The 18498-nt window shown below is 34.0% G+C and overlaps 1 protein-coding gene across 1 annotated transcript in view; it reads right to left on the bottom strand.

Annotated features, from left to right (window-relative positions):
• Nucleotides 1–1719: 1719 nt before the first annotated feature.
• LOC109071283 (potassium voltage-gated channel subfamily D member 1-like) overlaps nt 1720–18498 on the bottom strand; it is a 54473-nt gene continuing 37694 nt past the window's right edge. The window contains exons 3-7 of the mRNA XM_042761752.1: nt 15771–15933; nt 13775–13858; nt 5755–5847; nt 5387–5625; nt 1720–4339 (exon numbers count right to left, since the gene is read on the bottom strand). Of these exons, the coding sequence (XP_042617686.1) occupies nt 4135–4339; nt 5387–5625; nt 5755–5847; nt 13775–13858; nt 15771–15933 (784 nt within the window). The 3' untranslated portion in view covers nt 1720–4134. The remainder of the gene's footprint in view (nt 4340–5386; nt 5626–5754; nt 5848–13774; nt 13859–15770; nt 15934–18498) is intronic.

Raw genomic sequence — 18498 nt, 5'->3', positions numbered from 1 at the left:
TGATATAATAAATGCTCTGTGGGGTATTTTGAGCTGAAACTTTACAGACACATTCTGGGGACACCAGAGACTTATATTACATAATGTAAAAAGGGACATAATATGTCACCTTTAAGGTAACTTATGTAATTATGATTTCTCTTGACTGTATAGTTAATCTGCATGTTTATTCATACACACCTATGTAATAGGCTATTTGACTGATACAGTTTTTCTTTTTTCTCCCTTTTCCATTCTCAGATATTATACCATATACTAAATATTTTTTTTTCAACTTGAGTTTTGAACCATTAATATACTGTTCTGTCATCATTTACTCACTCTATGTTGTTTCAAACCTGTATTACTTACTTACTTACTGTATTACAATAATAAGCCATTTTCATCTGGGATTCATTACATTACTTTAAGAAATTACTTGTATTCAGCAACGGCGCATTAAATTGATAAAAAGTGACAGTAAAAACTTTTACACTGGTGGACAAAAATCCTATTTTAAACAAAATGATGCTCTTTTAAAAGCTCTATTCAAAGTGACCTGAAAAATGTATCACTGTTTCCACAAATGAAGCAGCATAACTGTTTTTGAGACGATAAGAAATGTTTGGGCATACTGTGAGGTCTACTGGGGCCCTAGGTACACATTTTCAGCTGGGATGCTGCTTAGGACAATTAATGGGGACTCAAACCAAACTTTGGGCTGTCCTACTCAGGCCCCGCCCACACATGCCCCACATTTCACGCCAGTATTGGAGCCCACAGCGGCTAGCGGACCTTTCCAAGTTCGGATGGTAAACCCTGCAATAGTTTCATGATGGTTTAGTCTTACAAGCTTTAAATGATACTTGGCTAAAATAATCAATCAATTTTTAAAATAAGCAAACCTGCTAATTTAGAAGGTTACTCTAACTCTAAATATTTACATTTTTATGATAATTCTATAGGAGCCAAAATAAGACCATGAAAAATGAGTCATGATTGCGGTTTCATTTTTAATGAAAAGCCAATGATTTTGTGTTGAAGTTTTATTTGCAAATATGGAGAAGGCATGACATACATGAAGAACAGAAATCTTGAACTTAAACACACACATATACATCTCAGACAAATTAAATCCTTCCAAAGTTGGTCTGCTATGCAATCCCAGTGAACTCAGCCTTTGCCACATCCCATCAATCTAAAAAAATAGAATAAATGAACATTATGATATGCAAAATGCAACCTTAAAACACATTATGGTAAAAAAAAAAAAAAAGCTCCAGACATATGCCAGACACACTTTCTCGAGACGTTCAATTTCTAATGTGACGCCACCATGATGTCAGTATAGATCAACATTTCAATTCGGATGTTCCCACTTCTGACCTCATCTCGAATGCGGCATTAGACCACTGAGGCAAACCAGCCTAAAAATGTAAATTTTAAACCTTTTTGTCATCCTAACAACAAACAGAACACACAGTGAATAATGGAGTGCAGCAGAGCGGTGCAAGAATTTCAGATATTGGGAGGGACGCTTTGACCATTTCTAATGAACCCCTTTCACATTTCCAGGTTTCTCAGAAGTGGAAATTGTCATAGAAATTGTTAAAAGAACATAACCAGTTTTTTTGTTTGTTTGTTGTTATTTTTTACTTTTATTTTTATTTTTTTTTGTTAAATTGCAAAAAAAACAAAATAAAAAAAAAAAAATTTATAAAATAAAAAAAAAAAACTTTGCACAATTTACGATGGCGATGACCGTTGAAACGCATTATCATAGCCTGTGAAAAGGGTCCATTATGGTGGGGGGGGGGGCTTCAATCATTTGGTCAGTCAAAAAAAAAAAAAGTTTAAATCCAGCCCCTGCAAAGTCCTGTTTATCTGCCTCGATTTTTGAGTGCAATGCCTACATCTCAAAATCCAATCAACAACAAATGCAAAGAATTAAGTCCCCAACCATCATTTTTCTTTTCCACTAATAATCCATTACAATCGAATGTGCATCACAATATGGAAGAAAAGATCTTTTGATACTTACATTTCATCGCAACTCTAAAGTCAACGTAAAAACATCTTCCATTTTCTCACCACATTTAATTCATTAATTCCCAGAAGATAAAGTCAAGCCTCGCCCTACTTTTTTTTAGCATTGGAATATTCTGTTCCTCTCTGAAATATCATATTTTAGAAGTTAAATGGGTGTTAAATGCCATTTCATGTTGACTTAACAGTAAATCATTGGCTGCAGTGTGGGTAATTACGCTCAGCTAAATTCTCTTGATTTAATGGTAAATTCTAACATTATGCAAATTGATAGCCAATTACACAGTGCTCCCTCAGGAGAAAACAAGAAAACTGTTACTTTTAAATGAACATCTGAACTATTGCGTTCAAGATTAGCACTATAAACATCAGAAGGTGTCAGCACATTTGATGAAAAGACCATAAACGGATGACTTTCAGACATTTTTGGGGCCACTGTTGATATTAAATACCTGTATCAAACAAAATAACTGAATCGTATCTTTAGACGTGATAGAGAGCCAACAGACACCGTGTTTTCTGAGTTCTTTTCACTTTATTTGTGGAATAGTCTTTACACCTCTGTGCTTTTGATATCTAACTCTTTAATCTCCTACAGGAAGCTGTTTCATCCAACACCCCCTCCTTAAAATGAGCAGGTGCCTGACCAAATACTAAATTTACCACTTCACACTGCTTTATGAAGCTTGAAAGAGAGAGAGAGAGAGAGAGAGAGAGAGAAACAGACAGAACCAAAACGAACGTAAAAATAACTAAGGAACAATGCTTGTAAACAGAGTAACAAATATATTTTTCATCACAGTCAAGTGCAAATTTGCATTCCTCCTTTTTTGTACTAATTTCCATATATAATTGTATCTTTCACTTCTGTTCTGTAGTAAAAAATAATTACACTATTATTGCCTGTCTCACTGCTGCTTATGATATTTAAATAAACATTAACAGATGAGCTTTAAAACAAATTAGAGAAGTGGTTCACTGGACCCTTACATAGCTGTGTTCGATGCATAAGCTATTGTATAAAAATAGCTAGCTAGGTTTTAAAGGTTACACTTAATTACTAAGCCAAATGAAAAATAAGTTGAAGTGACTCTAATTACTCCAATAAAACTCGATGACAGTGGTAAACGCCCTCCATTTGCTTTAAAATGCTATAGAAACCTTTCATTTTCCCATGGGAGAAAACACATAAAAATACCTACAACGGTATCCATGCATATCTGTGATCAAATAACACAAGTCCTTCCCAGTCACCCATCACACACACACACACACATACATTGCCGCACTAGTCCAACCTCAGATTTTTGCAAAGAACATGCCTGAATGTTTTTTTTTTTATGTTTATCGTTCTTTTTTTCTAATGTGCACTTCTGGAGCAGCACGTTTGATCATTAATACTCTGTAAATATCATCTTTTTTTCATCAATGTCAAGAAAGAAAATAAGACAAACGAAAAGGAGGTAAAAGAAGTACCATGCAAAAGTATGTGAGAGTAGCATGTTGGCGGCTCCATTCTCTGCCATGGTATCTACTATACAACAACATGCATGTTTGGGTCAGAAATCTCATCTTTTTTATGGGGTTTTGAAGATGCATGTGATCTTAAGACGTATGATACAAATATTGATACATATACACCACCTCCTTTATCTCGGCCATTGTTTATGTAATTGTATTTTTCCCTGCAAAGATCTACGGGTTCAATATATCGATGTACTTTATGATAATTTCCACATTTGTAATCTCTCCTGCAACTGTATTACGCAGTGGATGTATAGGCATAATTCCTGCTTGTTGAAACATTGCATATCTTTAAAAGTAAAAGGCCTTCTGTGCCACTATAACTGCTGATTTATCGTAAAATGCTATTGAGTTCATCTTTTCAATCTCCCCCAAGCATGGACAATCAGTCTATGTGAATTGTCTGGGGTCACAAAAACACGTCAGCTCATGCGAGTCCACGTCGAATTGTCGATTTTGGAATGAAGCAGATTCGTTACAAGATGCACTTTGTCTTTTCTGTGGCATTTGTGATCTTTCCTGGGAGAAGCCCCCATCACTTTCTTTCCGTTGTGCAATTTGGGGATGCTTGTGTGCTTGTGGCAGTTATAAGGAAGAGATCTTCACTGTCTCATGGGTGTAGAAACTAGTGCGAGAGTTGCGTAAGATTCCGGGAATGGCAGGAGAGGGCGGCAGACTCTCATCAGGGGTGTTGGCGGGTGGGGTGGGTATGCTGATTATAGCCGCTGTGAAATCCCTATCATCACAGTTAAGCTTGAGGTCTTCAGTCCGGGCGTTGAGACTGGAGCGGCTGTTTGGATGCACATGTGCGCGCGCACACACACACACACACACACACACACACACACACACACACACACACACACACACACACACACACACACACACACACATATGTACATACATTCAGAAATACATTCACAAGAAAAAAGTTATAGGTTAGGTAGAATATCATCTTAATTGTTACAGAAGTTATTTTTCAACCGCAATTTGTGTTGTAGTCATTTATATAAAAATTTTAGAAAAATAAGCAGTGATATTAGTCTAACAAGCTTTACTCATCAATGTAGATTTTTTTTTAAATTTATTATTAATTTTGTATTAAGTATTGCCAACTTCATTATTATATAAATTATGTTCTATGACAAAAAAAAAGAAAAGAAAAGAAAAACTAATTATTTATCATCTTTACAACAAGTTTTAGAAATCTGAGGAAAATTTTTTAAGAAATATTATTAATGTCATAATAGGAAAGGAATGAACTATTTTGCATAAAACATGAATTCAAAACAAATGTCATATTTATGACTGTATGAATAAATATGAAAATTAAATAATTATTTATATATAAATTAAATATAAATATATATAATACATTTTATTTGAAATAATTAGAATTATTTCTAATTATAAATTATTAAAATAATATTTATAATAATTATTTAATTATTTTTAATTATATATATATATATATATATATATATATATATATATATATATATATATATATATATATATATTATAATTTTATTTTATTATTTCATAATCTAAATGATTATTTATTTAGTTCATAATTATGTATTTATATAATTCTAAATTATATATCTACATAAAGGATAAATCACTATAAATGACTGGAAGTATAGCATTAGTAAAAATTGAATTCATTCTGGACTGGTTAATTCTCCATGTTCTATTACAGTAATGAGAACTTTTTTTTATAGAATTTAATTGTAATAAAAATAATGCAAAAATGCATAATGGCTTCTTTATGTTCTTTAACTGATTTTTAGAGTGAATAATGACATATATCATCGGGGTCTGTGTGATGTCGGACCTTTGGTGTCCGGAAGAGGTTTTGTGCACTTGCAGAGTGTCCAGCTCCTGGACGCTGCCCCGGCTGACGGATACGGTGGAGTTGGCGAGGCGGATGGCTCTTCTCTTGGCCCTGCGTGGGCAGCAGGATGTCGACATCCCCTGCTGGCTAGAGATGGAAGTGCTGCGACTGGTACGATAGCCCATTGACTCAGTCATACACATCTCACTGAACGTCAGCTCGTCTGTGAACTCATGATTCTGTTGGACATTACAGGAGGAAATGCTTCATGAAACTTTCTGGATCATGCACTTGAAGGAGCATGTAGGATATTCTGAACACGAAATGTATCATTTTTTGTGTACAGTGACAGACTGAGTTGTACTTACTGTTGTCTTTTCCAGACAATGCAGCAGGTGATGGTGTTGGTGCTCAAAGGAAGATCTGTTCTTCAGACATAAAGCGTTGTCACTGTCCCGATCCTGAAAGATAAAAACACCACAAGAGTTTATTTAGGACGATCCATAAGCTCATGTCTTTAGCAACTCACCTTAAAACATCAATCTAAAGTGGACACAAATCTATTTAAAGAGACCACAACTATTTACAGCCTTCAGAGCATCCACATGACTTTAGGTTTATTTCTGTTAAAGAACAAAAGTTCACTAAACATTTTGTTCACTGTCATCTCCAATTTATTATGGCTATAGATAGATTGATAGATAGATAGATAGATAGATAGATAGATAGATAGATAGATAGATAGATAGATAGATAGATAGATAGATAGATAGATAGATAGATAGATAGATAGATAGATAGATAGATAGATAGATAGATAGATAGATAGATATTACAATTTACAATAACTGTTTAAATAGTATTCTGTATTCAATTTAAATATATATTTTAATATAAGTTCAAAAGAACAACATTTATTTGAAATATAAATCTTTAGTAATATTCTAAGTGTATTTGCTGTCTTTTTAAATAATTTGTATCAACTGAATGCATCCTTGCTGAATAAAAGTATTACTTTCTTAAAAATCGTGTTGGCTACTTTTGAAAGGTGTGTGTGTGTGTGTGTGTGTGTGTGTGTGTGTGTGTGTGTGTGTGTGTGTGTGTGTGTGTGTGTGTGTGTGATATTGGTAATTTTATTTACAGATATGTATCTGTAAATTTCTCTCTGATTTCCGATTTATTTTAGTGGTTTTTAAACTAGATCTGAAACCACCACACAACATCACTGAGAAAAAAGGTTACTACAGTAAAAAACAACAACAACAAAAACAGATAAAATATGTACATGAAAGACGTGCCTAATATGATGAAGAACAGTCAGCAATGTAGTGAGTAGTCAGTGACCATGTTGTGTGACTTTGGTATGCTGGGAGATTCAAATTCTGTTCCTGCCAATCTTGTTGCTATGATACATTTCAGAACGTGAGTTGCTGTTCTGTGTAGTTTTATCCCAGAATTACTGGAAAAAATACATAATTTAACTACTTTCAACATTGCACTGGCTCACTGAGGGTTAAAAGCATCATTGCCCTTATGTCACCTGTGATTTGACCTTGCTTCACCACACAACTACCTCTCGAGACAGACCGCTGCCCTTGATGCCACGCGCTCGTATCCGGTAACCTCTTTAACCTCTCGTTGTAAAACGATCACAAGCAAGGATGTCATGTCCCAAAGTACAAGCCTCTCAAGAAACAGTCCCAGCGTCTCCCTTTTATGCTTCCCGATACCATCTGGCCCCCGAGCACTTTGTAGCCCAAGTCAAGGTGGTTTATCGCTATTCTGGCCGCCATCTAGAAGCAGCCCATCGGAGGCCTTTAAAAGCAGCCGATCTTATCGAGAAAAGAGAAGACGGGTCATTCGGAGTGACTTTGACAGCCAGGAAGGAGCAAGGACAGCTCTGTCTGCCGCGCAAGAAATGACCCATCAGCCGAAACCAAGGATGACTTAGGGAGCCGGGACAGATAAGATCACCAATAACTGGACCGAAACACTATTAGGTTTGTTTTTACTAAACTAAAAGTGCCGAGCAGAATGCAGCTACACCGGCGAAAACATCTGAGAAAGTTTGATCATGTAGGACACGAGTGGGAGCAAAAAGCAATTCCTCTTCTTAGATGGAAAAACTAAAATGCTTCAATCCTTTTGTGGCCCAACAGGACGGATCTGGAACTGAGACAACCAGGATCATAATACAAAGCATTTCACTCCCATATAATCCAACACGGGAACTACATTTAAAAATGCCCCAAAGCACAAGTGTGTGAGCAAACAAATTCTAGAGAGCTGTTTCAATAAAGGATCCACTACGTTATCTTGACACACAACAACAAGAGAGCAACATGCCGAATGCGATACGTCCTTCGGTGCAGTGTGAAATGAGAAAATTAAAGAATCTCAATTTGTCTTAACCTATTTCCTGTTTGACCGAGGAACCCAAAGTGAATCACAGGTACGGCAGCAATAAATTCCAAATAAATACATTTCAGTCAAATACACAGGCAGTAATACTCTCTTCCTGAACACTCCATCAGGAAAGGAGATTTGCCTCCCTGCGGAGGAACCTCAGAGGGTATTAAACCATCAATCACTGACAATTCCATTGTTAAAAAAGCGCTGATAGGGACGTCACATTAACGACACAATTTTCTCAGTGGAGACAAGAGATACAGCCATTGGATGGAAAAAACTACCCATGATTAGCATCTATACAGGCTGTACTGGTGTAAAAAAAAAAAAAGAAAAAAAAGAAAAAAGAAAAACCTATGTGTTAAAATGCAGGATTCTAAAAGCTCCAGGGTTAGATAGGATCAAGAAACCTAGCAGCCCACTGTCTTTTGTAAATCATAACAAAAATCATAACTTTTTAAAAATGATTTTTTAATGATGATGACGATGCTGGAATATTCAGGGTAGTTGCTTGGTTGTTGATGAGTGGTTGCTTACTGGTCAAAGTCAAATGGTGCATGATGAGTTACATAAATACAGGATTAAGTTTAATAATGCTATTTAAAATTTATTAGTATTATTAATAAAGAAAATAAAATACTATATTTAGTGGTCCTTACTAATGCAAGTATAATTATGATTAATAATAATACTAATAATAATCATAATAAATTGTACTTAATTATTATTATTGTATTTATTAACTTTATATTAATTATTGTTAATAATAATAATGATAATACTTATTAAGCACAACTAAATAAAATACTATTTTGCATGAAGGATTATTTTTGTTCTATAATTTTGAACATTTCAGTCCATACATTATTATAATTATTATTGTTGTTGTTATTGAAAATGCACTATTAAATTCAGTGCCACTTACTAAGGCAAGTATAATTTATAATTTATAACAGGTAAATCATACATAAAGCACACAAACATTTGCTAATGACCTTAGCAAAGACTCTTGAGTGCTGAATGACGGTGTGCAGACACAAAAGTAAGACCTAAGTAGAAATTCAAAGCCAGAATAGGCTGAAGAGTTATAAATAGCACTGCAGGCCTGTTAGTAATGGGTTTATAGATCCACGATGAAAAAAATACCCCTCACTCGGGGATTGTAAATATTGGATTATTGTGGGTTTCACTACCTGAGAAGATTCTGAAGAACTCTACCTGCTGCATTAGTAAAGATGCAGATTGAATCTCTCTCTCTTGCTTTGAATCACTGAAATCACCTAATAAGCGGTATAAGCTGTTGCATAGGGCCCCGTGGCTACCAGGGGGCCCTCATGTCAGACAGTAATGCTTGGTAATAATAATTTTGATGAAGTTTCCATTTATCAGTCATGTGTGTTTGATAATGAAGAGGTGGCACTATACAACTGGTGAAGAGAGGTGGAAAAAGATAAAAGAAAGTGAGCAAGATAAGGGTGCATTTTGAAAATTGAAATGGCAGTTGCTGGATCGTGTCTTATCTGTTTAATTCGGCATTTTGTGTGCTCTTTGATGATGCGCTGTGCCAGTGTAACAATGGTAATGAACATGAACAGTATTGTATCATGGGCACTTCAAAATATGAGAATAATTCTAGATATCTTATTATCCGAATGGTTTAGATTTTAGAGCGCACATTAGCTTATTTTCCATCGACCAGTTCAGTGTTTTATAACACTGCGCGTTCGCCATGTAAAAGATCATCAGATTTTTTCTTTGATCTGTGATGCTGAAATGCAAGTTCATTCTTTGACAGGAGGTGGCACTTGAGGAACAGCAGAAATTCTGTTGGTGAATTTCTGTACACAAAGCAGCACCGTGCCAGCTCAAACAACAAACAAAAGCTATGATAGTACCTCAATAATAGTAAAATAACATTGTTTTAAAATAAGGTTTCAGAGTAGATGAAAAATGCTATGTTTTTTTGCCCCGCTTTGAATACAGCTACTTTTCCTGCATGGTGAAGATGGATTTCAGCAGTGGGAAAAGGTGTGTTGATGGAACAGAGCTCTGCTTTAATCCCTGTAGTTATCATCTTATAAACTGACAGGCCATGAGTCTGCGGCAGATAGGATTTCAAGACAGACACGCCACAACATACTTCAAAAAATCCTGCTAGTTGTAAATCTTACTTTCAAGAAACAGTAGAACATAAAATAAGGTATCTAGATTAGTTATCTGACAGAAGTGGTCAACATTGACTTTGATTTTATGGAAAAACAGCTTGGACAATAACACATTAAATAAAAGTGTACACATTTGGAACAAAATGAGGGTAAGTAATGACAGAACTTTTCTTTTTGGGTGAACTATCCCACTTATACCTAGCTTTAAATAAATTGATTATAAATACCTATAAGTAAATAGTACTTTTAAGGTTAAACTTGTTTTATTAGAGGTTCTTACTAAGACAACACCACTATTGTGCAAAGTGCATACTTAAACAATCCCCAACAAATGCACATTAAAAGCATTTACAGGTACTGTATGTATATGATACAAACACATTTCCTTATTGCACATTTTTTTTTCTTGTTTTATGAAAATGTTATCTTTATCTTGATTTAAGAAAGTTTAGATATTTGATATATGATATATACTTGCTTTGATACTTTTTTAGTCTTTAAGCAAATTTGAATTTGTGTTAAACAAATGGGAAAATCCATACGCTGTTATTTACACTGTATATCTTCATTTTCCGCCTTTAACCGTAGACTCTATATTCAGAATGTATTACAAGAGCAACACAATCAACGACATGCACAGTAAACACACCCAAGAGTTTGAGGAACTGCAACGAGTGCAATAATTACATAAAACCACAAAGAGAAACAGACATTTAAACAGGTTTGTTTTCCCTGCAATGGCAATTACCACAGAATAATGATAACCAGGGCTTCCTCATGAAGGCAGTGATTGGAAAAGGGCAAGAGATTGTTTCCATTGGAATAATCATTGTACTTAATATCACTTAATGCAGCAGAGAAAATGCTATTTGAGAATGTTTAAGAGATACTTCACGGCAAAATTCTGTCATCATTTATTCCACTCAAGTCATTCCAAACCTGTAAGACTTTCTTTCTTTTGTGGAACATAAAAGAAGAAATTTTGAAGAATGTTGGTAACTCCACAGTTTCAGTTCCCATTTACTTCCATTGTATGGACAAAAAAATACTATGGAATGGGAACCAAAATTGTTTGGTTACCAAAATTCTTCAAAATATTGTCTTGTTTGTTCAGCAGAAAAAAAAAAATTGCATACAGGAACACAAAAGAAGACATTTTGAAGAATGATGATAACAAAACATTTTCAGTCCCCATTGACTTCCATTGTATGGACTGAAAATACTATGGATGTCAACGGGAACCAAAACTGTTTGATTGTCAAAATTCTTCAAAATATCCATTTCTGTATTCAGCAGAAGAAATAAATGCATACAGGAACACAAAATAAGATATTCTGAAGAATGTTGGTAAAAAAAAAAATACAAAACCGAAATTGTTTGGCTGTTGACATTCTTCAAAATATATTTTTTGTTCAGCAGAAGAAAATAAATGCATACATGAACACAAAAGATGATATTTTGCAGAATGTTGGTAGCAGTTTTGGTTCCCATTGACTTCGACTGTATGAACCAAAAATACTATGGAAGTCAATGCAAACCGAAACGGTTATCAACATTCTTAAAAAAATATACATATATTTTCTATTCAGCAGAAGGAAAAAAGTCATAAAGTTTCCTCAATGACATGAAGGTGAGTAAATGCTTTTCTTTCAGCATACCCACATGCTGGAAAGAGAAAAAAAATCTGAAATATCAGCTGAATCATACTGTGATAAATGACTTCATGAGGTAAAGCACATCATGAAACGACCCAAGAAGGAGGACCAGGTCAAAGCTACATTTTCCTGGATCTTTGGTTCTTACGGGCCTCCAGATGGTGTAGTTACGGCATCTACCAGCAGGAGGCTAACCGAACCATGCTAACCTGAACCTGACCCCTTGAAAAAAAGCTTCCTGGGGGTTTTACCAAGATGAGTGTCAAGTGAACCGACTCGCCTTAAAGGGTCGCTGTAATTACTGCCGTGCATCCCACCTGTCCAGCATCACCTGTCCTACATTCCCTATGTTGTTAATTGCTATTTCCTCACAGCAAGGATGCGGCGCCCTGGGCACAGCCCTGAAACCGCATTTAGCTGACTCTGAATGTCAGCAGCCATATGAAAAAGCTGTTATTGCAAGGCACTTGTGGGACTGACACATTCTCAGAGGCCAAATGACTGACCTTTACACATACTGTAAAACTGCTTGATGAGATCGAAAAGACTGTATGATCATTAATATCTCAGAAATCTGTTCTGTGCTTAGCAGCACGCTGGCAGCCAAATAATATACTGTACTCTTTATGAGCTGGTGTGCTGTACTTTAATGACCCTTTGTGTCATGCTGTGAATATGAATACTTCTATGCTGGAGCTGAGATGATCTTGTTGCTGGGTTTGACTGTGATTTAATGTGTTGTATTAAACTTTTATAGTTTTATGCTTTTTAAATCTGAGAAATTAGATTTCTGTTGCAGTTCTGAGCTGTGAAAGTTGGAACATGCACAAACTGTCCCTTTGAGTATCTATTGAACAAAATGTGTGCATTTAAGATTAAAAGCTTCACCAACTTGGCTAGAAATGTGCATGAATTGTTTTGATGGTTTTCATTCTTAAAATTGCTGTCAAGCGAGATGCTCATGTTAGTCTTTAAACAGAAAACCATCTTATTATGGCAGATCCCATTTCAATAATTTCTGCTGGAGAATTATTACAGCATCTATTACACTCTGTGTAAGCAGACACAGTACTAACTGTAGTTGAGAGAACACTTAATGATTTCTTCTCAACAATACGACTTCCCAGAATACACACAAACATTACTGTCTATTTCTCCCTAGACTCACAGTCAGATGTTTAATGTCTGTGCTGAAAGATTCCCCTTATGTTACAAAACTCTGTGTATCTTTTAGAGATTTGATGTCAGGCAAACTTTGTCAAATCCTGTGAAGCAGCCTGGGAGACTGATAAAGACTTCAGGTCTACAGATAATTTAAATATATTGTTAGTTAAATATAGTTACAAATATAGTTCACACCAAAATGAAAGGTATGTCATTTACTCACCCTCACATTGTACCAAACTTGTATGATTTTCTTTCTTACAATGAACATAAAAAGAGATATTGTGAAGAATTTAAACAAACGATGGGTGCTCCAAAAAGGACATAAAAGTATCATAAAAGTAGTCCATATGATTTGTGTACTGATTTGGAAGTTATATGATAGCTTTGTGTTTTGGAACAGACTGAAATTTTATTCTACCCTGGTCTGTTTATTTATATACAAATTTACTTTAATGATGTACAACAGACAGATTTTAATTTTAGTGTGTGTATACTGTGGTTCAAAAGTTGAATAGAATTGAATAGTTTTATTCAGCAAGGCTGCATTAAATTAATCAAAACTGACATTTATAATGTTACACAAGTAACATTTCTGTGTCAAATAAATGCTGTTCTTTTACATTTCTGTTCCTTAAAGAAGAAAAAAATCAGTTCCCACAAAAATATTAAGCATTACAACTGCTTTCAACATTGATAATAATAATAAATGTTTCTTAATCATCTAACTTCTTTTAAATTGTAGTTTTTTTTTTTTTTTTTTTTTTTTTTCACAACAGTATAATTTGTATCAAATACACGCAGCCTTAGTGAGCATAACAGACACAAAGCCACAGTTTGCACTGACTACTTTTATGGTATTTTGGGTTCTTTGGAGCAAGACAGTAATCAATAATCACTGCTGTCCTCCCCCTTTTGTTTTGAAGCAAGAAAGTCATATGGGTCACAAACACATGCCTTAATGAAAAGCAAAACTACTCATGAAAAAGTCTCACATGAAATCCTCCTTCTTCTTTGTATTGTAGGAAGGCATTGGTGGTTCCCTTCTTGGCCAAGCGAATCCTGGCAAGACGGACTTTCTGTAAAATAAAAGAGAATTTATTTGAATCGATCCTGTCAGCAACTCAGAGTAGTAATGATACTAGTGATGCTGTTCATTTACATCAAGGATTGCTTAATGCTATTTTTGGCCTTTTGGTTACTATTGCAAAGAAGAACGAGAAAAGGGATGCATTAATTGGTTAAACTCGAGACAGTTCATTGCATCAAAAACAAACGCTCTGACAACATTATTTATTTATTTATTTTTAACCAGTTAATCTTTAGCAGACAACCCACATTGATAATCAATGACAAATGGAAATATAACAATCAAATGTTTTTTGTTTTTTTTACTATAGAATTGAAGTATTATATAAATTTATATATATATATATATATATATGTGTGTGTGTGTGTGTGTGTGTGTGTGTGTGTGGATGTGTGTATGTGTGTGTGTGTGTGTGTGTGTGTGTGTGCGTGTGTGGGTGTGTGTGTGTGTGTCCTATAGATTTCTTTTGAAACAGCATGATTTATTTTATTCCAAAATTCATCTTAATCAAAATTAAATATCACAACCCGAAACAAAAAACAATATATATACAAGATTCAAGATTTTTATTCGTCACATACACGATTATATAGAGCATATATAACCAGCAGTGAAATGTGAGAATTTATTTTTTGTCAGAAAGAATTAAGTTATTTAGCCTAATCATTTAATTTTTCAGTCATTAAGTGAAAGTGATGGCTACAATTTATTTAGTAAATAATAAACCTTTTAAAACGTACTGAAATGTTTTGTTTTCATTTGTATTTTTTAATTATATATTTTCTTTTGATTGTTATATTTGTTATAATATAATCTCTTTATATACCATAATTAATATATTTATAATGTGTATAATATATATAATAGTATGTATTATAATATATACAATACAATAAAAAAATACATTTGTTTTACAAAATTTTAATATTTTGAAAATATGAACATATTTAATCCAAATATTTTAAAAGGTTGATTTTTTACAAAATACATTTGAGTCAACCATTTCACTTAATGACTGGAAAATTAAATGACTAAACCGAAATATTACATTCTTTCTTAGGCAAAAACATTTCACAAAGTGTCTCATTTTCAGGCTGTGATAAATAAAATTAAAAACCTTAACCCTAAAATCAAAAAAGTTAACAGGTTAAAACAAAGCATCCAATCAAGTAATCAAGTTATTTGAAGTAATGGTGGTTCATATAAAATTATTTAGAGAAATAAGTGTTAATGATAAATCGTTTGTACTGGCTACTGTATACAGGCCCCCAGGGCACCATAAAAATGTATAAAAGAATTTGGTGATTTTCTATCTGAGTTAGTGCTGGCTGCAGATAAGGTGTTTTTTTTTTTTTTTTTTTTTTTGTGATTGTAATATTCGCATTGCAATCAGAATTCAAAGATATTCTAAACTCTAATGGGGTTAGACAACACGTGCCAGGACCTACTCATTGTCATAATCATAGTTTAGATTTAATACTGTCACACTGAATTGATGCTAATGACATTGAAATTCTGCAGCAGAGTGATGATATCTCGGATCATTTTCTAGTCTTCCACACCACACCATCCTCGTTTTGTCTGTTGGAAGGGATCTGAACTGGATGAAGACATCACTGAATTATCAATTAACTGACTTTAACTGAAAATTGTACTGTTTTGTTATTGTCCTCTTGCATTATTGACAAACTGTTTTCGTGTTTGACACTGTAAAGCTGCTTTGACACAATCTGTATTGCATAAAGTGCTATATAAATAAACGTGACTTGACTTGACTCTAGATTTGCCATGACATATTTCTAATAGAAAAACTTATTTGGCAATGACTTATTTGTGGATGAACTAAAACCATAAGCATACCCGGAACAAATCTAGATTGAGATGAAGAGGTTCTTTAGTACCTGCTGGGCTCGCATCTTGTCAGCTCTCTGGTTCTGATGGTAGATTCGGCTGAAGTTGGACACGATGACAGGTACAGGGAGGGCGATAACCAGCACGCCACTGAGAGAGCAGATAGAGCCGAAGATCTTTCCGGCGATGGTGTTTGGAACCATGTCTCCATACCTGCAACAAACACCAACGTCAGTCAGACACTTAACAACTCAATATGTGTGTGTGTGTGAGAAAGAGAATGGCAGTTTGTGTGAATATGATTATGCTGATTTAATGACCAGTGCTTGCTCAGAATCTATTTTGCAGTCGCATTTAATGTAACTGTGTAAATTAGTTTGGAAAAGTGCATGCGTATATCAATTTGCAAGGCTTCAAAGCTCATCTCTGATGCCCTTGGGGCTCAAAAAGACCCCTAACACAACCCATTACCCATGTTTATTAGCAGAATATACCATCAAAGAATTGTAGAACACTATAAAGGTGACGTGCTTCTCATAAACACTCACACACACCGCAGTACTGCAGCAGCCATAATCACCGCTGTCCACCTACACATTGCATGAGGTTTAACTCATATACAAGGGTGGTCATGGTTAAGATGTAACTCATAAATGTCTGCGTGGAAACACTATAAGTATGTTTGGAATGGCATAGTATGATATTACTCATATGATTTTTTACAGTATGCATACTGTGCACAATATGCACATTTTCTATATGCATGCAATTCCTGGATGACATTAGTGAAGGTGTACAGATTGTGAAATACTATATTCCACAATGCATCACACTCAGTTTGACTTTGCATTTCCAACAACTGTGATTTTCTTTTTACTTTCCTGGCCATTATTAGATCTGACTGCTAAAAAAAAATTTGTATAAAAATACACTACATTCGCTAAATTCACAACTACATACCACTCATATTTACAATGGCGTTTTACTGCCATGTTAATAATAATAATAAGAAGAAGAAGAAGAAGAAGAAGAAGATTACAAGATTAAAGTCAAAATTATAAGAATAAAGTCAAATATTTTGAGAATAAAGTCGAAATTAAGTGAATAAAGTCAAAATATTTTGAGAATAATGTCAAAATAATGAAAATAAAGTATTGTAATTTTGACTTTATATTATGACTTTATTCTCAAAATATTTTGACTTTATTCTCGTATTGCTTTGACTTTATGCTCATAGTTTTGACTTTTTTCTCAAAATATTATGCTTTTAATCTTGTAATCTAAGATTGAAAAAAAATGTTTTAATGTGGCACTAAAACGCCGTCGTATATATTATTGTTTAAATGCAATATAAAGAGAATAAAATAAAGTTAATATAATAATACAGTATATTTATAAAGTTATATTAGTCAATGACAAATGGAAATTTAACAGTCAAATAAAGAGTTAAACTACAACATAATTCATAAGAATTAGAACATAGGTGTTTCTAGGCTTTTGCAAAGATTACATTTTTGTTGCTACACACACACACACACACACACAGACACACACACATAATGTCTGTGTGCATGTGTAAAATTAATGTATGTGAAACAGTAGGAGTTATTGTTAGGATTTACTTAAAAATGTTTTTATTTTCACATTTAAAAAAAATATGTATAAAATATTATATTAAGAAAATATTTATATAAATTTATTTTATTAAAATAAATTGTTCATTACTTTCTGAAATAAATCTGAGGCAACCCTTTTCCTTAATGACTTATTTTGACTTGATTATATATGACATATAATTAAACTTTTTTTTTCTCTGACAAAAAGGGGGGGGGGGGGCTTTTCAGGCTGTTCTAAGTATGGTTAAAATTGGACAAGTCTAATCAAGTCATTCTTGATAGAAAAGAAAACAGAGAAAGAGAAAAAAATACTTTTTTGCCATTTAGATTCAATAAATGCTCATTCTTGACTAGAAAGGAAGATCAGAGTTCTGAAAGTTACTATATATTTTTTAAAGCAGGTACATCAAGCTCTTTTATAACTCAAACGGAGAAAAATATGCAAAAAGTGCAGCCAACTACACCAATAACATCCAAAGCAGAATATAGTTTTTGGACAGTGAAGCATGAAACAGCCAATGAACAATTATTTACACCTTTACATGCAGACAGCGACACTTTTGAAATTGCATTCTCTGATGTTTTTGAAAGGTTCCTGGTGCAATAAACATTTCTCTGAGGCGCACTCTGCATTTAGGATTAGCCACTGACAACACAACAAGAGAGAGAGAAAATGCAATCATCATAAGGCACATTCAAATTCACATCATGGTCCATCCCTTCACAGGAGACCGATCTGCAGGTGGCGTAAATTAAACCAATATTTGTTTTTACAGCAGTGTTGATGTTCTGCACTTGTATCCTGTCTACAGCATCACCAGACTGAAACTGTCTGAACTGTCTGAACATTCCCTGGCAATCTAACCCATGGTGTTGCTAGCATCATGATTCACTGTTTGAGCTACAGGAGTGCTGTATAAGCCACTCAAGGTTGTCCGTTACGGAAATAAATATATACATAAATACAATAATTAAATAAAATAATAAAGTTAATAAAATGACATTTTTGATTATGCTTATTTATTGCTTAAAACATTCATGTTTGTTTTAAATTTAAAAATTGCTAAATGACATACTATGTCATGTCACCAATTACAATTCAACCCTTTCACAAAAATCACCCACTTTTATTGCATGAGCAAAAACACTTTCTTTATTTTAC

The sequence above is a fragment of the Cyprinus carpio genome, chromosome A8 (genome assembly GCF_018340385.1).
Source record: "Cyprinus carpio isolate SPL01 chromosome A8, ASM1834038v1, whole genome shotgun sequence".
Taxonomy (NCBI): domain Eukaryota; kingdom Metazoa; phylum Chordata; class Actinopteri; order Cypriniformes; family Cyprinidae; genus Cyprinus; species Cyprinus carpio.
The sequence above is the reverse complement of the archived record's forward strand: the minus strand, read 5'-3'. Positions and strand labels throughout refer to the sequence as shown.